General features: G+C 49.6%; 2 protein-coding genes across 2 annotated transcripts in view; one reads left to right on the forward strand and one right to left on the reverse strand.

Annotated features, from left to right (window-relative positions):
- Nucleotides 1-1916: 1916 nt before the first annotated feature.
- C21H1orf56 (chromosome 21 C1orf56 homolog) lies at nucleotides 1917-4885 on the forward strand. Its single transcript, XM_054010291.1, has 2 exons — nucleotides 1917-2804; nucleotides 4823-4885. Exons 1-2 carry the CDS (start codon nucleotides 2055-2057, stop codon nucleotides 4832-4834), a joined length of 762 nt encoding a protein of 253 aa, XP_053866266.1. The 5' UTR covers nucleotides 1917-2054; the 3' UTR covers nucleotides 4835-4885.
- A 6716-nt stretch (nucleotides 4886-11601) lies between these two features.
- The window catches only part of CDC42SE1 (CDC42 small effector 1), a 50351-nt gene continuing 43392 nt past the window's right edge, over nucleotides 11602-18560 (reverse strand). The window contains exons 4-5 of the mRNA XM_054010559.1: nucleotides 15509-15608; nucleotides 11602-13088 (exon numbers count right to left, since the gene is read on the reverse strand). Coding sequence (XP_053866534.1) covers nucleotides 15537-15608 — 72 coding nt within the window. The 3' untranslated portion in view covers nucleotides 11602-13088; nucleotides 15509-15536. The remainder of the gene's footprint in view (nucleotides 13089-15508; nucleotides 15609-18560) is intronic.

Raw genomic sequence — 18560 nt, forward strand, 5'->3', positions numbered from 1 at the left:
GTTCAAAAGGGAGCTAGATAGCCATTGATGGACCTATCTTCCATGAATCTACTAGCTAGGATGGGCAGAAATGGTGTCCCTAGCCTCTGTTTGCCAGAAGTTAGGATTGGGTGACAGGGCATGGATCACTTGATGATGACCTGTCTGTTCATTCTCTATGGGGCACCTGCCATTGGCCACTGTCAGAGGACAAGATACTTGGCTTGATGGACCTTTGGTCTGACCCAGTATGGCCCTTCCTATGTTCTTAAAATAGCTTAATTTGGGTTAGAAAAGGAGAGGGTGGCAGAGTAAGGCACTGAGCATGGAGTTGTAAAGGGAGGGGCTCCCTCCAGGACCACTGAAACTGGGACCCTCGGGGGGCTAGTTTCTGAGGGCTGGGCAATGGGCAAACGCTGCAGCTATGTGGCCTTTGCAGGAGCTGAGCTCGGCCTCTATCACCCTGCGAACCTGCAAAGGGCACAGATGCCTTGTGTGCTGTTTGGTTAGACAGGGCCACGTTAGAGCAAAGGGAACAAAGCCAGCATCCCCTTCTCCCCCCAGGGCACCCTAACCCCCCCATAACTCCTCCCAGAGGCTTGGGGAGCCCCAAGCCTTCCCAACTGCCTGAGCCTTTGAGAGAGTCTCTGCCCCCCCGCTACATTGCCGCGCTCCCCCCAGGACACCTTGAAAAACTGCACCACCCCACCCCCGCCGGGGCCCCCTGAAAAAAAATCCACCAGGCCCCTCCCAGACCCTCCTGAAAAGCCACAAATTCCCAGCCGCCCCGCCCCGCCTCCAGACCAGATGCCATCCTCCCACCAGTTCTTATCCAGGCACCAAGCTAAGCCTGCATCTAGGGTCATGCATTATGCATGCACCCTGCCGGTGTGTCACCCCCGCCCTGCCGCCACCTGGGTGCTGCCCTGCAAAAAGCAACCCCCTCCCTTCCCCCCCCAAAAACCGCGTGCCGTGCAAAGCAGCAAATGCCTCCTGCGCCGGCACCACGCAACCCGCCCCCGTACAAAACACGTGCACCCGCCTCCTTCTGCCCGGCGCGGGAGGAGGGTCCGGCCGCTGCACCGGGGTTTGCAATGTCGGTGCAAAGCAGGCGCGTGACTCCCCCCCCCAGGGGCAGGCTCGCGCCCCGCCCAGCCAACGACCCGCCCAGCGCCCCCCCCCCCGTTCGAACGACGCTCGGGAGCCTGGGGAAGGCAGCGCCCCACCCCCCCAGCAACAGCTTGTGGGAATCCGCCCCCCCCCGAGAGCGACTGCCCCCCCCAGGGGCCTCCCCTGAGCCCCCCCCCGAGAGTCTCTGTTCCCCCACAGGGCCTGGGGTCTCCCCTGCGCCCCCCAGTAATCTGAGCCCCCCCGAGAGAGCAACTGCCCCCACAGGGGCCTGGGGTCTCCCCTGCGCCCCCCCCCCGAGACTCTGTTCCCCCACAGGGCCTGGGGTCTCCCCTGTGCCCCCCAGTAATCTGAGCCCCCCCGAGAGAGCAACTGCCCCCACAGGGGCCTGGGGTCTCCCCTGAGCCCCCCCCGAGAGCGACTGCGCCCCACAGGGGCCGGGGGTCTCCCCTGCGCCCCCCCCGAGAGCGACTGCCCCCCACAGGGGCCTGGGGTCTCCCCTGAGCCCCCCCCAGAGTCTCTGTTCCCCCACAGGGCCTGGGGTCTCCCCTGTGCCCCCCAGTAATCTGAGCCCCCCCCGAGAGAGAGACTGCCCCCCACAGGGGCCTGGGGTCTCCCCTGAGCCCCCCCCGGAGAGTCTCTGTTCCCCCACAGGGGCCTGGCCTCTCCCCTCCGTCCCCCCAGCTACGTGAGCCCTCCCCCCGCCCCGAGAGAGTCACTCTGCCCCCTGGGGTCTCACCTGTGCCCCCCAGCAACCTGAGCCCCCCTGAGAGAGCCCAACCCCCACAGGGATCTGGGGGATCCCTTGCACCCCCCCACCTGCCTGAGCGATAGTCTGTCCTGACCCCCATAACCCTCCTAGGAGCCTGGGGTCTCCCCATCCCCTGTGAGATACTCCAGTCCCCTCCTAGAGGAGCCTGTGGAAAGGGGGGGGTTCGCCCCCCCACATGACAATGGGGTCACTCCCTCGTGCCCTGGCCCTGCTCCTGGCCCTGCAGGTGGCCTTGGCCCTGGTTGTAGGCCCAGGGGGGCGCGACCAGCCCCAAGAAGCCACCGCCCACACCTCCTCCACCATGATCAATGGCATGACAGCCCCGACCGCCATGGAGACACTCTCAGCCGCCTTGGCTAGCGCCACCACACCCGAGGTTGGTGGGCACACCCTGGAGGTCTCAAGCAAGGAAGTGGTCACCCCGGGCAACGGTGTAGGCTATGAGTTCACCACAGCCAACGGTGTAGAGTATGAGGTCATCACCGGCAGCAACGGAGGGTATGAGGTCACCACGGGCAACGATGTCCTGAGCAACACCATGGGCTCTGGAGGAGTGATCGGCGTGGGAGACACCCGCTACAAGTGGCTGGCGTGGAGCAAGTGGTATTGCAACTGTGAGATGGGTAGCATGTCCCGGGTGCGGGACATTGCCTACACGAGGCCCGGCCTGCAGCTAGATCTGGACGACTACAACTCCCTGCGCTTCCAGCGCGTGGCTTGCAGCTATGGCCACTGCAAGTGCAGCCACAAGCACCGTGAGTGCGACCATGCCAAGGTGACCTGCAATGCTCCCAACCCCTACCTGTGCGTTGTCAGGGACGTCCGGCAGGCCCGGTACCGCCAGGCTCGGCACTTCTGGATACGAGTCCGCACGGAGCTCAAGGGGCTGTGGAAGAGCATCCGAAAGGCCTTCTCCCAGCTCGAGGTGAGGATACGCTGGCGCTGCCACATGCCCTTAGGACAGGTGTGAAATGGAGGGTCATGGTCAAGGTATACAGGCTGCATGGTCTGGGAGTGCAGGGAAGCACAGGCAGGATATCCAGGAGGCATGTGCTGGAAGCTTGGGAGCACACAGCCACGGAGTCCAGGGATGCACGGGCTGGGATTCTGGGTATCAGGCTGCACATCTTACAAGGCATTTTATGAGCACTAAAGGAAGCACCTTTTAATCAACCTACTAAAATATTTCCCCCTCTGGGTTTCCCAGTGCATCCTGTGATCTCTGAATCTTTCAGATTCTAAGGGCTTGTCTATACTTACCGCGCTGGTTCGGCGGCAGGCAATCGAACTTCTGGGTTCGATTTATCGCGTCTAGCCTGGACGCGATAAATCGAACTCAGAAGTGCTCCCCGTCGACTCCGGTAATCCTGCTCGCCGCGAGGAGTACGCGGAGTCGACGGGGGAGCCTGCCTGCCGCGTCTGGACGGCGGTAAGTTCGAACTAAGGTATGTCGACTTCAGCTACGTTATTCACGTAGCTGAAGTTGCGTACCTTAGTTCGATTTGGGGGTTTAGTGTAGACCAAGCCTAAGTATAAATGACCCTACCTCCACCCATGGGTCATTAGCAGGGGTCAGCACCTCAGCATCTCTCTCTCTGAGCTAACCCATTAGCTAGTAGCAGTAGTAGGCAGCTATGCTCTAGGGGATCGTCCCCTAGAGGGAGGTATGACACGCTACTCTTGCCAGTGTGTTATGTAAGTGCTTCGAGGTAAGGGGTGCCTGTGTACCGTGCAGCAATATGTATTGGAAACAAGAATTTCTACCAGGTCCAAGGGTGGATTCAACCACTTTAACGATTAACCAGCGAGATCACCAGGCATTAGCCTGCTTTGCTATAATGACTGTCAGTGTATTCTGTACAGTACAGGCAACTGGTGGAATCAATATTCTTTGAATTGTTAATAGTAATGGGCCTGAATGTAGGCGGTTAATCAGTTTTCACTTTGGTGGGTGTCTGCAGGATCGAGAGCAGAGTAAACGCAATGAAGCCTTATTACTCCTAATTCATTCCAGTTGTTGAAGCTACTTATAATGGGCATAAGTTTCTGCAAGATGCATTTGTGAGATGCTGCAGGCCTCACCCTAGAAACACTCTGCATTTGTTTAATGGGACAACCAGCCTGAATGTTTGTGGGATCAGAGCCTGTTTATTTTTAAATTTCCGAACATGGCCAATACATAATCTCTGGACCATGTCTTTTTTTATTAAAACTCACCAACATTTGCTGACCCTAGTGATCATGTATTTCTGTGTTCCATGTCCTAGACGGTTGTAGGCATGCAAACTTTAAGCTGTTTAAGGAGTTTATAATCTAATATTGTTATTGTGTAAAGTGAAAGAGGCACCAAATGGTGTGGATATGAACAGACAGGGTTTGATTTACATTTACGCTGCAGCCTTGGCATTTACAACCCCTTTAAAGCCCATTTGCACTGCTAGAGGGATACAAATGGACCTTAGTCAAATGAGACTCAAGCCATTCTGAATTTTTTATATGAACATGCATCTGTGACGGGCAGAGATGATATTTATATGTGAATTAAATATTGATGCCAAGCAATGTTGTGAAGGCCAAAAGTACAACTGGGTTCAAAAAAGACTTGGCCATTGATGAACCTCTTCTCCATAAACTTAGCTATTAGTCAAGATGGTCAGGGGGATGCAACCCCATGCTCCAGGTGTCCCTAAATCTCCAACTGCCAGAAGCCGGCACCCAACGACAAGGGTGGATCACTCGAACTTGCCCTGGTCTGTTCATTTTCTCTGAAGCATCTGGCACCAGCCACTGTTGGAAGACAGGATAGTGGGCTAGATGGACCATTGGTCTGATCCACCATGGCTGTTTATATGTTCTTATTATTCTATAGCAGTAAAACATGCATAGTTTTGTCAACTAGCAAGCTAAGTTAATGCTGTTTAATTGATTTTCTTTCTTCTCTAGGAGTACAGCTGAAGATGAACTCTGTATTCAAGGTTAAGCAGCTGCAGTCTCTGTTATCAGCAGTTGGCAATAGCAATCAATCACGCTAGTGCCTCCAATGAAATCTATAGTAAATGCTCTTTACAAATCAGTATCTACTCCTGTGCTTTAGTGGGAAAGTCTATTGTTTTTAAAGGTGAGTGTCATTTCAGCCCCTGTTCTGAGGCACGCTTGAACAAGAGAAGCCCCGATGACCTGGACACTGGGAGGTTGGCAGTGCCACTGTACCCCCATTGCTTTCCTCACCCACCAAGAGAGAACACAGCTGGGGCAGGGCGTAGGATGCTGGACTAGAAGACCTATCTTCAGGTCCCTCCTTTGCTACAGACGTGGCCCTTAGCCTCTCGGTATCTCAATTCCCCATTTGTACAACGGGACTGCCCTACCTCACAGGGCGGTGTGAGGATAAATACATTAAATAGTGGGAGGTGCTCAGATACTGTAGCTAAGCTAGAACCCAGGCAAAGGTAGTCTTCCTCCTCGCTTTGAAATAGCCAGTTGCTAAAGGTCAAAAGTTTTCAGCAGGTAGATCTGAAAAAGCCCTTTTAGACCATCTAGTCTGATTACCTGCCTGAATGAAATTGATTTTGCCTATAGCAGACATAACAGCTAGTAATAGATTGATCTCAACTTTTATAGCTTTAAAAAGAAAAGGATTGTTACTTAAACACAGAGGAGTTACTGCCAATTGCACCAAGACAGTGCAGAACCACCCATGGACGTGTTACTGTAGGGCTTCTCCTGCGTTCTTGGTATCAAATTTAAGTACAGGGCAACAGGTCAAATTTTGGAGCTCCCCAACTTGAACATTATCACTTTAAGTTGCAAGCATGCTGGTATCATTGCTGTTGGTAAAACATTAATAGTCCAGACCTATTAACCATAAAAGTATAATGTTTGTGATAACCCCTCTTAATAGATGAAGGGCCTAATTCTGACCTCACCTTGATTTGACTCAAGATTTTAGCTGGTAAAAGAGTTTAGGGAGTCCATGAACTGCATGCAGTTAATCAACTCCAGTAATTCACAGCCAACGGTACTAGACGTTTCAAGGCATATTTGTTTAAAAAACATTGCATGCAAATGTGTGCTGCTTGATAGATCGTATCTTTCAAAAATCCAACAGGGGAAGTGAATGCAATAGGATAAAGCAGGAAATGTTTACTGCCGGGAAGAGAACAAAATGGTTTGAAGGTCTAGATGTTATTTTATGGCACTTATAGTTATTAATCTGATTCCCCACCCACCTCCATAGCTGATGCAACTGCCTCAGGTAGGAATTAGCAACATGGTGCTGCTCCATTTATCACCTAAAGAAATCCTATTCTGTATCAGACTAGAAATAAGTTGCAAATTTTTAACACTGTGGGTATTTCACCACTGGAACAACTCACTTTGGAACTATTAGGTTGCCGCTCAGCAACAGGGCATCAAGCCTTTTTGATGATAGAAATTCTGGTTTTATACTGTTAGCATGGTTAGTGGGTTCCACTACTAAACTAATAACAGGGAATGAACAAGGGGCAGTCTTCAAGATCGTTAGACAGTAGAATCTCAGAGAGTTACAAACTGACCAGTCAACCACACACCTCGTTTAGAACTGGAAGTACGCAATCAGACAGCAGCAGAGACAAAAAAACAAATTCAGTACAGTACTGTGTTAAATCCAGGGCCGGCTCCAGGGTTTCTGTCGCCCCAAGCAGCCCCCCCCCCCCCCCCCCAAAAAAAAAGGCCGCGATCGCGATCAGATCTACTGCCAACCGCTTCAGTCTTTGGCGGCAATTTGGCCACTGGTCCTTCGCTCTGAGAGGGAGTGAGGGACCCGCCGCCGAATTGCCACCGAAGAGCAGGAGGTGCTGCCCCTCTCCGTTGGCCTCCCCAAGCACCTGCTTGCTGGGCTGGTGCCTGGAGCCGGCCCTGGTTAAATCATAATGTAAACTACTAAAAAACAAATAAACAAACAAACAGGAAAGCAGCATTTTTCTTACCTCCATTCTCAAGATGTTCATACCTCTGAGGTTCTAGTGTATTTGCTCCTGTCTAGAAGGCTACCCTACGTAGCAGCCTCCCTTTTACAGCTTTTATTCCTTGTACAAAGCCTATGCCAGTCAAAAAGCACAGTCCTTGATTTAATTTAGATTTACCATACCAATTAGTTTGTGGGTCAATCTGCAGTGGGTAGCAGGTAGGGGAAGCCAAGATGATGGCATCTTATGTTCTTATAAATATTTCATAGTAGGAATTGAAAGTTATGGCAGAGTTATTTATTTTTAAAGGGGGGGGGGGAGACACAAAGGGACACTCCAACCTTCCACGTCACAAAACATGAGAGTCTCTATTTTCATACAAACAGTCAGACAAAATCTTTGACTTTTATTTTATTTTCAAACACACATTGTGTAGGAAAAGCTAAGGTGTTTAAAAGAGAAAGAAGGATATTTCTCTACAACTGTTCCACAGACACTCCCCCACCCCCATAAAACCCTTTTCCACAGCAGAATATAATTGTAAATTCTCTACAACAGTGTCTCAGTACAGCAGAGATTATTATGATAAATACGTTTCAGTGTATTTGGATTTATTGTAAGAGGGATCCACCGGATAGCTAGCGCTATGGCTTCCCAGTGCTAAGTTTCTTTAGCACAGGGACACCTTTTTATACGCAATGCGTTTCTTGCTTTAAAAGAAAAAGAAAAAAAAAGGTTTAGGTAACAACATCAGAATAGCCCAGCTATTCTATCAGAGTGATTGTTTTCAACAGGCCAGCTGTGATATCCATAGTTTGTGCAGGAGCTAGAATTTTCCTTATTTAAAAATCAAGTTATTGGAAAACTGAGCCAGATTCTTGCAATAAGTCCTGTGCTTTTTTCCCCCTTTGCCAACAGTTGATCTTTTCCAAATGTATGATGGCTGAGTGAGTTCATTCAGCAAAGCATTTGAACAGATTCCCTCCTTCTTACCCATTCTGCCATTTTTTTTTGCTTATGCCTTAAAAAAAATAAAATAAAATCCACAGATCCTCCATTTCTTGCACACCCCAAACTTCCACGGGAATTTGGGGCACTCAAGTGATGGAGGTCCAGGACCCAGTTCTCCAAAACAGCCAGGAAGTAAAAGAGAAATGGCCTTTGCCAGAACTCTTTCAGCAAAGAGAGGATTTGGCAGAGCAGAGAAAGCCATCAGGCTTCTGCAGCATTGAATGAGATGGTTGTTTTTCAGGATTATTTTATCCACAGGGATTCTGGTCTTTGCCTAAGACTGTTCCAGATCTCGCTTTTGCATTTGATTTGCCCCAATTGCAATTGCTTCTGCTCATTGGGAAACTCTTGAGGATAAATATATGCACAAGTACAGGTTCCTTGCTGCCTCCTAGTCATGTGTGAAGAAATGTCCTTGTCATTCTCCATCATCCTGCACAATGTGCAGTTATTTAAAGCATGTAAAGTCACTGCCATTCTGTTCGGCAATATTTGCATTCATGTAAATGAGCGCACAACATGCAGGACAACAGAGAATCAGGCCTCTCCTGCCTCCTGTGGCTTCAGGCCTTTAGTGCTAAAGCTTGTTCCCAGTGGCAAGACTCCCATGGACTTCAATGGGGCAGGATCAGGGCCTTAAAATGAGCGTATCACACTTGGCCCTTGACTCCAGTAAGAGCAGGGTGCTTGTTAACGTCAATGGAAGTTTGGTTCAATTAAGGACTGCAGAATATTGGTCCTTATTTTGTTTCTCAACGCAAACAGACATGCAGAGCATGGTAAGAAAGGGTTTTGCACTGATACCACGGACCAGAGAGGTTGGTAGGGAAGGGATGATTTTCATTTAATAGTGACCTGTCAGGTCAAATTGGGATCCAAAACTCAGGTTTTGTTTAAAAACAAGCTTTTATAAACCAATATCCACTTATAGATAGAAAATAAAATTTAAAAAATTGAAACAATTTAAAAACAAAAACCACCACATAAACATTACATCCCCCTGCAGTATTTGGGTTGCAAAACACTGCAATGTTGGGCTAGTGGTGGTGAACAGAAAACTGAAACTGATTAGAAAACAAAAAGGGGAAAATGACCTATTTTCACTGTCAAAGCTGAGAGAAACATACAAAGTAATAAAAACTACATAAATAGTGAAATGTGAACTTGACTTTTAATTTTTTTCCAGTTACAATCATCTAACAATACAGAAATTTATTCTGTGAGGTTTTAAAATAGGATTTAACCTGACAGTGATTTTTTTAAAAAGTCACAGGGCCAGATTTGATTTCTGTCAGCAGGGTATACCTGGAGCAACTCTTCTGGAGTCAGATGCCAGATTTGCACTTGTGTGATCGAGATCAGGTTCCAAATGGCAGTTAAAATCTTCTTCTGAAAGCTTGCAAAAATAGATGGTGTGTTTCCTACTCTGTTGTGTGAAATGTCACCAATTCAAGGCCAGGTTCTGCCCTCATTTAAACTAGTGTAAATCCAGTGTTGCCGTCCGTGTTATTCTGGATTTACACTGAGTTAGATGGAGGCACTCTGCATTTCCACTAATCTAAAAGAGGAGTGCTGGTTCCTCTGACTGGAACCTGGCATGCTGACCAATAATGCCCCTTCACTTTGTAGGAACACTAGCAGACAAACAAGATGCTTTTGCAACAGGCCTTCAGAGCCTGAGCTAAACAGTAGTTTTATGTAAATTTCTAGCTGTCAATGTACAAACAGGACTAAAAAAAATAAAATGCAGAGACTGTCAGGGTCTTAACTGTACATCAAACAGACTCCAGTTCAGGGCAAACCATTTAACACCCCTCCCCGCCCCCCAACACACACCACACACACACACACCCCTCACCTCAGTATGTGCTCATAGAAAGGATGGCAGCATCCCCATTTTGACAAACTGTTCCATGTCAACAAATGCATTTGGCAGTTCTAAAGACACACTCCCTCAGGATAGCACAAAAAGTTTTAGTATCAGGTTTTGGAAAAACTGAATCAGCATCTGCAGTTCATATATAAAATACCAAGGAAAGCAACACGCTACAGGAGGAAAAAAAAAAAAATCAGTGGAAGAGCACGGACTAGCTTTCTGCAGAAGAACTGATTTTATCTCCATAGGTCAGCTTTCACAGCTTCATCCAGAATATCTTCTGCTTTCAATGCAAATCAGGCCTAAAACTTTTCATAAACTGGCAAAAAAGAGCCTAGCACGTGAAGCAAAAACAGAGACTGCAATACACAGTTTCCTTCTCACCTTTGACCAGAGTGTGCATGTATATAGCTAAGCAATGATACACAAAGATGTGAGGTTGCAATTTACTAATCCACAAGCATGTTGGGACATACAATATAAAACATTAAGTCAACTGTGAGCGCCTACAGATTATTTTTCCTAATTTTGGGGTGAATTTAATGCCAGTAAAAGGCACCAGATTGAGACCTTTGGAGACCAAAATCTTCCCTCCCCCTGGGGCAGTAGCAAGGCAAGCTTCCCACAACACATAGCCCAACTAGTGTCTTTCACTCTGCTCCAGAGGGGAATCCAGTTGCCATAGTGCATCCAAACCTGGGCCTTGCCGTAGAGACTACCAGCGATCGCAATAGCAGCGTGTGTCACTGGGGCGGAGACTCACCAAACAGCTGTCAGATGGCTAACGATAGCTTTCCGTGGCTACTGATATGGGCTGAATTTGCAGGAGTAGCCTAGAATTTAAGAAGCTCCGTATCCCACGACCAGGTCCCCCAAGCTGTCCGGCCCTTCACAAAACAAGGCTGTTTAAAGGTGGGGCTAGCAAGCTCTGCAGTCCTTGGATACGCCTCAAATCTAAGCCACTTGGTAAACCACACTGATGTTTATACTCTGTACCATCCATAGCAGCTCTTGTCCACTGCAGCGATAACTGACTGCCACTCTCTTTGATGGGAATCCTGAAGCAGAGCTGTAGCGACCGTTGGCTGCACATCCAGTCAGGCCCCAATGATGCATTTGCTGTTCCAAGATTTAGTCCTTCCCCTTATGGCAGACGTCCCGCTTTGTAGAGCTACGGACCAAAATTCTCTGCCGGCTTACACCCTGGGCAGCTCCTGCTCTCCCGTGTATGGTCATAAATCAAGAGTTACTGCACTGAGCTCAGTGGGAGTTCCTCCAGTAAAGAGATGAATTGGGCCCATTGCCTGTAAGCCGGGGGTAATGGGGAGCAATGCCCCCCCCCCCAGATAAAAGACAGATCAGCTGCTTGCTTTCCTGGGGAATGTACCAGGGGACTAGTTTCAAAGGTGGATGTAGGGAGAGATCCAGAGACGAACACTTTGAAGAGACACTGCATTCCCAGAGCATCTTTCACGTAGAGCGAGTCGCCCTCAAAGCACCCTTATTCCCCCTGGCTGTGGATGTGTTGGAATCATTGCAGCAGGTGGTGTCTGTCTTATCCCTCAGGCCCCTACTTCTCATTATTGAAAACTTTATGGTCACATATTACCAATTATGACTGTATCCACAGTGACTTTGGATGGGACCAGTTCCTGCTAGCATGGCTACACTTTAGAGGAAATGTATTGCAGGTACAGTTTCATGAAGACCGATGCTCTCTCCTGGAGGACACCTCAATCAGAAACAGGTAGTAACCGTAATTCTTCAAACGTGTTTGCGAGGGGATACTGAATCATCGCTAGGCAATTCACATTTAGGAATTTGTCTCCGGGGGCATTGTCTATTTACGCATTATTGGGACAGTATAGCTGAGGACTCTTCTAAACTAGTTTTCTGTCTTAAAACCAAAACAAAAAAACCACGCATGTGTGCGTTTGTACCACACTGACATCTCTAACAGAAATATGGAGGAAGATCCCCTTTCAACCATGACAGTAGTTTATATGTACCACCTCTTACAGGACTGATCTATTCACAGAAAACTGTTCCACACACTGCACGAGACAGGTCTTAAAGCTGCAGGCCAAAGTTGTTCAAAAGTAACTTGAGACTTTAGGAGGGATGTTTTTCAGAGGTGCGCCTCGCTTTCTGAAAGTCAAGCCACATTAAGGTGTCTCCAAACTGAGGCCCTGAAGATCACTATTCAGTTCTGAAGATCTTGGCCATTAACATGTCTTTTTAAGTACACTGTGGATTGCTGTGCTGTGCATTTCATCGTGCACCTGAAGAAGTATCAAGACGACTGGGTAAATCCATTTCTTCTAATAGTCCTGTTATATAGCACAAACAGCTCTTTGCAGAATGCTAATCCTCACAACATCCCTGTGAGGTAGGCACGTTGTTATGAGCTGGGGAAACTGAGGCAGGGAGGCCAGCCCTTTGAAAATAGTCTACTAATTTGGGTGCTCAACTTGCGACACCAAGAGCCTGATTTTCAGCTGGACCACGCCCCCAAACTCCAGAAGCTTGGCACCTATGAAAATCAGCCCCCGAGGTGCCTTCAAGTTGGGCACCCAAAATGAGTGGGGACCTTTTAAAATGTAGGCCTAAGGCGTTGACTCAGGAAAGCACTTATGAGCAAGCTGCAAGAGGAATCTGCGTTCGAGGCAGGACTAGCAATCAGGAGTTCCGCTCTCTGACAACTAGACCCTCCATCACTCCTGAATATTCCCATCTTAAAGCTCAGCTAATTAAGTTGCCCAGCGCCACTGACATGAATATCTTCTGGTGCTATTAAAGACCAGTTAAACCGAACACATTGATGTTAAGGGAGTGTTTTGCTCTGACAGCAATCCTGATCATCAGCCCCTGAATTGGATCAAATTCCAAAGAGGAAATTGTATAGCTTGAAGACCAATGTTTTAGCAGTGACCTTTCCTCTCCCATCGAAGGTGGGACCAAACGATGCTCTGACAGTTTCATGGCTAATCTTTCCATTCTTCACGGCAGCGCTGAAAGACTGTCGAATAGACTGGTGCTTGGCTGTTATTTTTGTGCTTATAGTTAGGAATAGAGTTAGAGGGCTCTGAAAAAAACCCAACAACAACAGCAAAAACACAAGCTGCTGGGATTCATGGGGGGGGGGGGGGGGGGGAAGTATTAGGAGAGGAACTTTCAGTATTAAAAAAAAGAAAAAACCCACATTGCACTTTCAGTGAAAACTTATTAGATGCTGAGAAAACATGTAAAAAAAAAATTGAAGTTTGGGATCAGTTTGCATAAGTTATCGAGTGAATAAAGCGCTAGATATTTGTATTTCCACCTGTCTGGCAAACAGGCAATTCAAGTGTGGGCTGTTGACGTAGCCTGGAACCTGCAAAGTGAAACAGATTAAAGCAAGAGTTAAAACTTGCTCTTTGTGGCAGAGAAGACTGAATTGCTAGAAGTGGGTGAATTTCATCTCTGTGCAGAAGGTCAGTACAAGTGCTTACGCACCACTTAAACCAGGGATCTCAAACTCCCCGCCCATGGGCCATCTGCAGCCCGAGAAGCTCCCCAATGTGGCCCGCAAGGCTAGGTCTCTCCCTTGGCCCCACCTGCTGCCCCAAGGCAATTTACAATGGCTCGGGGCCCCACCCACCACCAGCAGTGCAGGGGGGCTGAGCAGCCTCTGCCTGCTCGCTCCACATGTCCACCAGCCCCTCCCTGCTGCCCCTGCCCGGAGCGCCCCTGCGACCAATGGGAAGCTGCAGGGGTGTTGCCTGGGGGCAGCAGTGCGCAGAGCCCCCCCCCCGGCCTGCCCTGCCTTGGAGTCCCAGGTAAGCGCCGCACTCCCCTACCCCCTTCCAGAGCCTGCAGCCCCTCCCCACATCCTCCAAACTCCCTCTCAGAGCCTGCACCCCCTGTCCCCAAACTCCCTCCTGCACCCCCACTCCCTGCTCCAGCCCAAAGCCTGTACCCAGCACCCAACTCCAGCCCAGAGTTGGGTGCTGCACCTCTGACCCCCTCCCCCACCCGAACTCCCTCCCAGAGCTCAACCTCTCACCCCTTCTGCACCCAAACTCCCTCCCAGAGCGTGCAGCCCAATCCCCTACCCCAGACCTTCTCCCCCACCCAAACTCCCTCCCAGAGCCTTAGGCAGGTGGGGAGTGGAGTTTTGGGGGGGTCAGAGTTTTGGGAGTGGGTTCTGGGCGGCATGAGTGACACTATTGGCCCGCTGGTAGGATTTGAGGACTGGCACTGACCCTAAGGTATTGAGTTTGAGACCCTTGATTTAAACCAATTTTGCCCGGAGCCCGAGCTGCCCCCGGAGTGGGTGAAGACACAAAGGACTAGCCAGGGGGCATGGACAGGCTCATCAGTTATAGTGTCAGCTTTCATTTTTAAAGACGTACATCTCTAGTGCTTATGCTTGAGAAGCAAACCTAAATGTGACCAGAGCATCTGTCTGCCTGACTTTGCAGAGAGCCGGGAATGATCTCTCAGATGTATGAGCTGCCTCATTTGTCTGTGCTGGTGCTAGTTCAGATGCCAAGGAAGATACCCCAGATGGCAATATCATTAACTAGTTCACTGTTCAAAGCATGTAAGAAAGGAGAGGGAGCATGGGACATGCCAGAGACTAGACTTGGGGAAACAAATGTCTATATTAAGTTATATCTGCGTTTAACGCCACCTGAGGGTGGGGTGCAGATAGGGAAGGGTGTTTGATTCGATTTCTGAAGGGGTGGGATTTCAGCTTCCAAAAGTTTGGGAATCGCTGACCGGAGCTGTACCTGGGTCTTGTGCTGATTTTCAGCAGAGGGTTGAATTTCACCCCCTATGAGAAAGGAACTTAGGAGGTGGCAAATGGTTCGGTCTTTGATTTTCCCCACAGCTTTACGTTATGATGTAAGCAGTTTGTAGGGGTGCGCTCTCTGTTCATCTGGAGATCAGACTGCTGGAGTAATCATATGAAATGATTCGGAAGGGGCGGGGGGAGGATTATATTTGAAGGCCAAGCTTTTCAGAAGTGCCCAGCCCAACCTGAGACACGACGAAGGGGCCTATTTTGTTTTTAGAAGGTGAGGGCCCCGCAGATTCTGAACAGCCACACCCCCTTTAGGGTACGTCTACTCCGCACACTCAGCTCTGACTCCGGTTTGAGCCTAACCTGCTCTCCCCGCAATCCAGTCCCAAATTAGTCTGACTTGGCTCAGCCAGCTCTCAGGACCCAGGTACTCGGACTCTGCCAGGGAGGGTGGGTTAGAGCCAGAGTCCAGCTGTGACTCAGGTCAGCTCAAGCTGCGGACCTGAGTTAGGTGGACTGCGTAGAGCAGTGTGGACACATTGACACGGCTGTGAGACCTGGCCCTAGCAATTGTAAGCCCAGGTTTACAGTGCAATGTGGACGCTCAGTTACGGGCTGGAAGCACTGCGTCCACAAGCCCAGGTCCTGCAGACTTGGGCTAACTGTGCGGTGTAGACATACCCTTAGGGTGCCTCTAGTTGGAGAGCCAAAAATTAAGGGCACCCAAGATCACTGGGCGCTTTGGGAAGTCTCAACCTACAGTTTCCAAGGCTGGGATTTCAGTGAGATTCAGGCCTCAAACGCCATCAGTAATGTGAAACCTACTGGACCTCAGTGTGTAATGCCTACCAGCAGTAAACTGAAAAGTGATCAGTCCAACGGCTGACTGATTTTACATCTGGACTTAATCAGATTAATTGATTGAGATAGTATGTTCTGTGCAGTCATCATGCAGAAGGGGAAATTTCCTCTTCCAAAATTCACAAAGATAGCAAGGTACTTACACTCTGTTGCTACACTCCATTGCTAGAGCTACAAAACTCTGGAGCTACTCCATTGTCTCTCCCGTCCGCCTTTGGATCTCATCTCTTGAACAGCGCCTGTCTGCAGAGAGAGAGAGAGCGCACACGCTTAAAAAAAAATAGTCATTTAACACTGCGCTTCTAGGATATTTTTGTGCAAAGGGGTAGAATATTTGTGTTAGGGACGGCCTAGCTAAGAGCTGCTAGCAAGCTTTACTGCGCATTGATTAGAAAAAGCAGCACAGAAATCAACCAGCATCTATTGAGAACGTGCTTTCAGTCACCTGACAAAGCTGCCGTGGAGTGGTTTGAGCAGAGTTCTGCAAGTTAGAACTCCTGAATTCCTTCCTTCAGGCTCCAGCAGGGCACATGGGCTAGTTGAGAGGAGGGAGCTTAGAGTTACAACTCCTGGGTTTCATACCCAACTCTGTGAGGGAAGCGCGGTCCAGTGGTTAGAGCAACGGGCATTGGGAGTCCTGACTCCGATGTTCTAACCTCAGCTCTGCCACCGATTTCCTGTGTGATCTTGGCTAAGTGATTTTCCCCTGGCACAAAGATGGGGGATAGGTAGTGCTGCCTTACCTGACAAGGTGGCAGATAGGCAGCATGAGAGAGCTTGCTTCCAAGCCCTTCATGGTGGACAGGAGCATACAGGGAAAAATCTGCATCCCTTCTCCCACTGGGAGTTCCCCTCGTCTGGGCGAGAACGCAAAGGAGCCCTAATCATGGAGATTGGAGGTGGTGAGGTGTCTGGCAGAACCCAGTAAGGCCATAGCTGGCTTTCTGCAGAGGGGTTCTATGGGATCTCAGATATTCCATCTCTGGTTTCTATCCTGCCCTACATGCTAGATGGCTTCTCTGTTCAGTTGAATTTGTCATTTCCCACCCCGCCACTGCATCAAGAGAACCCTGGATCCGACAGCTACTCTAACACATGGCTCACCACAAGCGCTGAGGCTGTCTGCTCCGTCAGAGGGAGGATCTTTGCTTCTGAGCTGCGGTGGGAGAAGAGACACTGGCTGTTCTGTGCTCAGCGCCTAGTCCAGTTACTATCTGGCTTTTCCCACCTGCCAGACATGCCTCTTTTTTAGCACACCGCCTGGGTGTTGCTGGGACCGGAGAGCGTTTCTGCAGAGAGCGTCCACTTCAATCAGGTTTAAGGGTGGGAGGCGAGATGGTAAATCAGGGGGATGCGATTTTAAAGCCAAATATCCCAACCCACCTGCACCCCTCTCTCGGGAGTCTGATGGGAGAGAGAGGGTGCACTAGTGAAGCAGTTTCTCCTTCCACCTAGCTTAATGTGGCTAGATATTTCATCTTGGATTCATCTTTTCTCCCCCACCACCCTTGTTTTGCGTCTCCTGCCACTTCTCTCCCCCTCAAAACTCAGGCAGCTGCTCGTTAAGTTTCCCTTGATCACGCATCTCAGCTGGCTGAGATGCTGCTTGTTCTTGAAGATCCACCGGCATAAAACATAAGTGCTGAAGAAGGAGATGCCATCCAACTTATTGCAGAGCCTGTGATACTTCTTGAATATCGTCAAGATCTACCTGCCTGGCTTTGTTTCTTCAGCAGCAAGGGAGCCATATAAGCACCATTAACCCTAGGTCATGGTCATAGACCCCAAAGAGATTGTTAGCAGGCTAACCAACTTTGTTCAGGATTGACATTTCTGCACATTTCAGGAGAACCAGTGGCCACAGCAGACAGCACCAGGCGTTAGGACTCCTGGGTTCCATTCCCAGGTTTGGGAGGGAGCAACGTCTAGTGGTCAGAACAGCTGGGCCTGGGAATGGAACTCAGGAGTCCTGACTCCCAACTCTACAAGGGTGTGAATGTGGCAAGTCACTTCCTCTCTGTGGCCCATCTATAAGGGGAGGCGGGAGGGGACGGGTCACCGCAGACCCTCCACGCAGCTAAGAGGGGTTTGGAAGCTGTCGTTCATTCCTGTTTGTAAAGCGCATTGAGATCCTCAGCTAGGGCAGCACCACGTGAAGATAAATGAATTAGCGGCAGTGCAAAGCCATTGACTGAAGTTCGTTCCATGACCGAAAAAAAGCCCAAACCCTGGTTCCTCTAGAAGAAAACACCAGCATGAAGGTCACTTGCAAAAAGACCCTGGGATCTTTAGTGCCGGCTGCATGGCGTTCTGAGAGAGTTCACTGCCATCATTCACCACCCTTTTTCAGCGCACAGTGCGTCTGCATGCCTGGCAAGGACAGGCTGGATCCCAAGGAGAGTTACTCATGGACTTGGGCTTTCTCTCTCTCTGCTTCCAGGCCCCACCCTCAGAGTTAAGCAGGTTTAATGAACTGGGCAGGAGCAACCTGGCAAAATCCAACTCGTCCTCAGGCTGACCTGACACTCGCAAATGGAAAAAGGAGTTATGTAACCGCTGCCCCCACCCTGCTAGCTGCCGAGCGCCGTCCCTTCTCACGGGAGGGGAGGGCACTCGGAGCCATTGGGGAGGCGCTGAGCACCTGGCAGGATCAGATCCCCAGCTAAGAGAATGTAAGGCAGCCAGGCAGCTCGCTATATGCCTGGGCAGAGCATGTGCCAATCTGCTGAGCTAACTTTGACCACATTTGTGTTTGCAGCACGTCTCCGCCTTGCTGCAAAACAAGATTATACCGGCTCCAGCCGAATCATGGGTTAGCTGCCTCCGCCCGGTCCCAGCATGGCCTTTCTTGCAGGCGGACCTATTCTAATCACTTTCCCCAAGTGAAACCCTTTGATCACAAAACAAACATGCCCGGTTAATTCCTAATCTTAGGGCTCATTAGTTACACTCAGTCCTTCCAAGCCCAGTTCCCACAACTCCAAAACCCCCCCTGCATCCCTGAGAATAAATCAGGCCCTGTTACCTTCTGGCCAGTGCAGCTTCCTTTGCCCAGCCCATACCCAACCTTTGGCATCTGCCTTCCCAGTGGCTGCTTCTGCAAGATGGTAAGTGACTTGGACTTGTACCACGGTAGCCTGGGGTCAGAAGCCACACATTCACTACCTGGAGAAGAGCAGATGGACCAGGCTATCA

This window comes from Malaclemys terrapin, chromosome 21 (genome assembly GCF_027887155.1).
Source record: "Malaclemys terrapin pileata isolate rMalTer1 chromosome 21, rMalTer1.hap1, whole genome shotgun sequence".
Taxonomy (NCBI): Eukaryota; Metazoa; Chordata; order Testudines; family Emydidae; genus Malaclemys; species Malaclemys terrapin.

Coding starts and splice junctions, on each gene's coding strand:
- C21H1orf56 (XM_054010291.1), top strand. CDS start 2,055: ATGACAATGGGGTCACTCCCTCGTGCCCTGGCCCTGCTCCTGGCCCTG.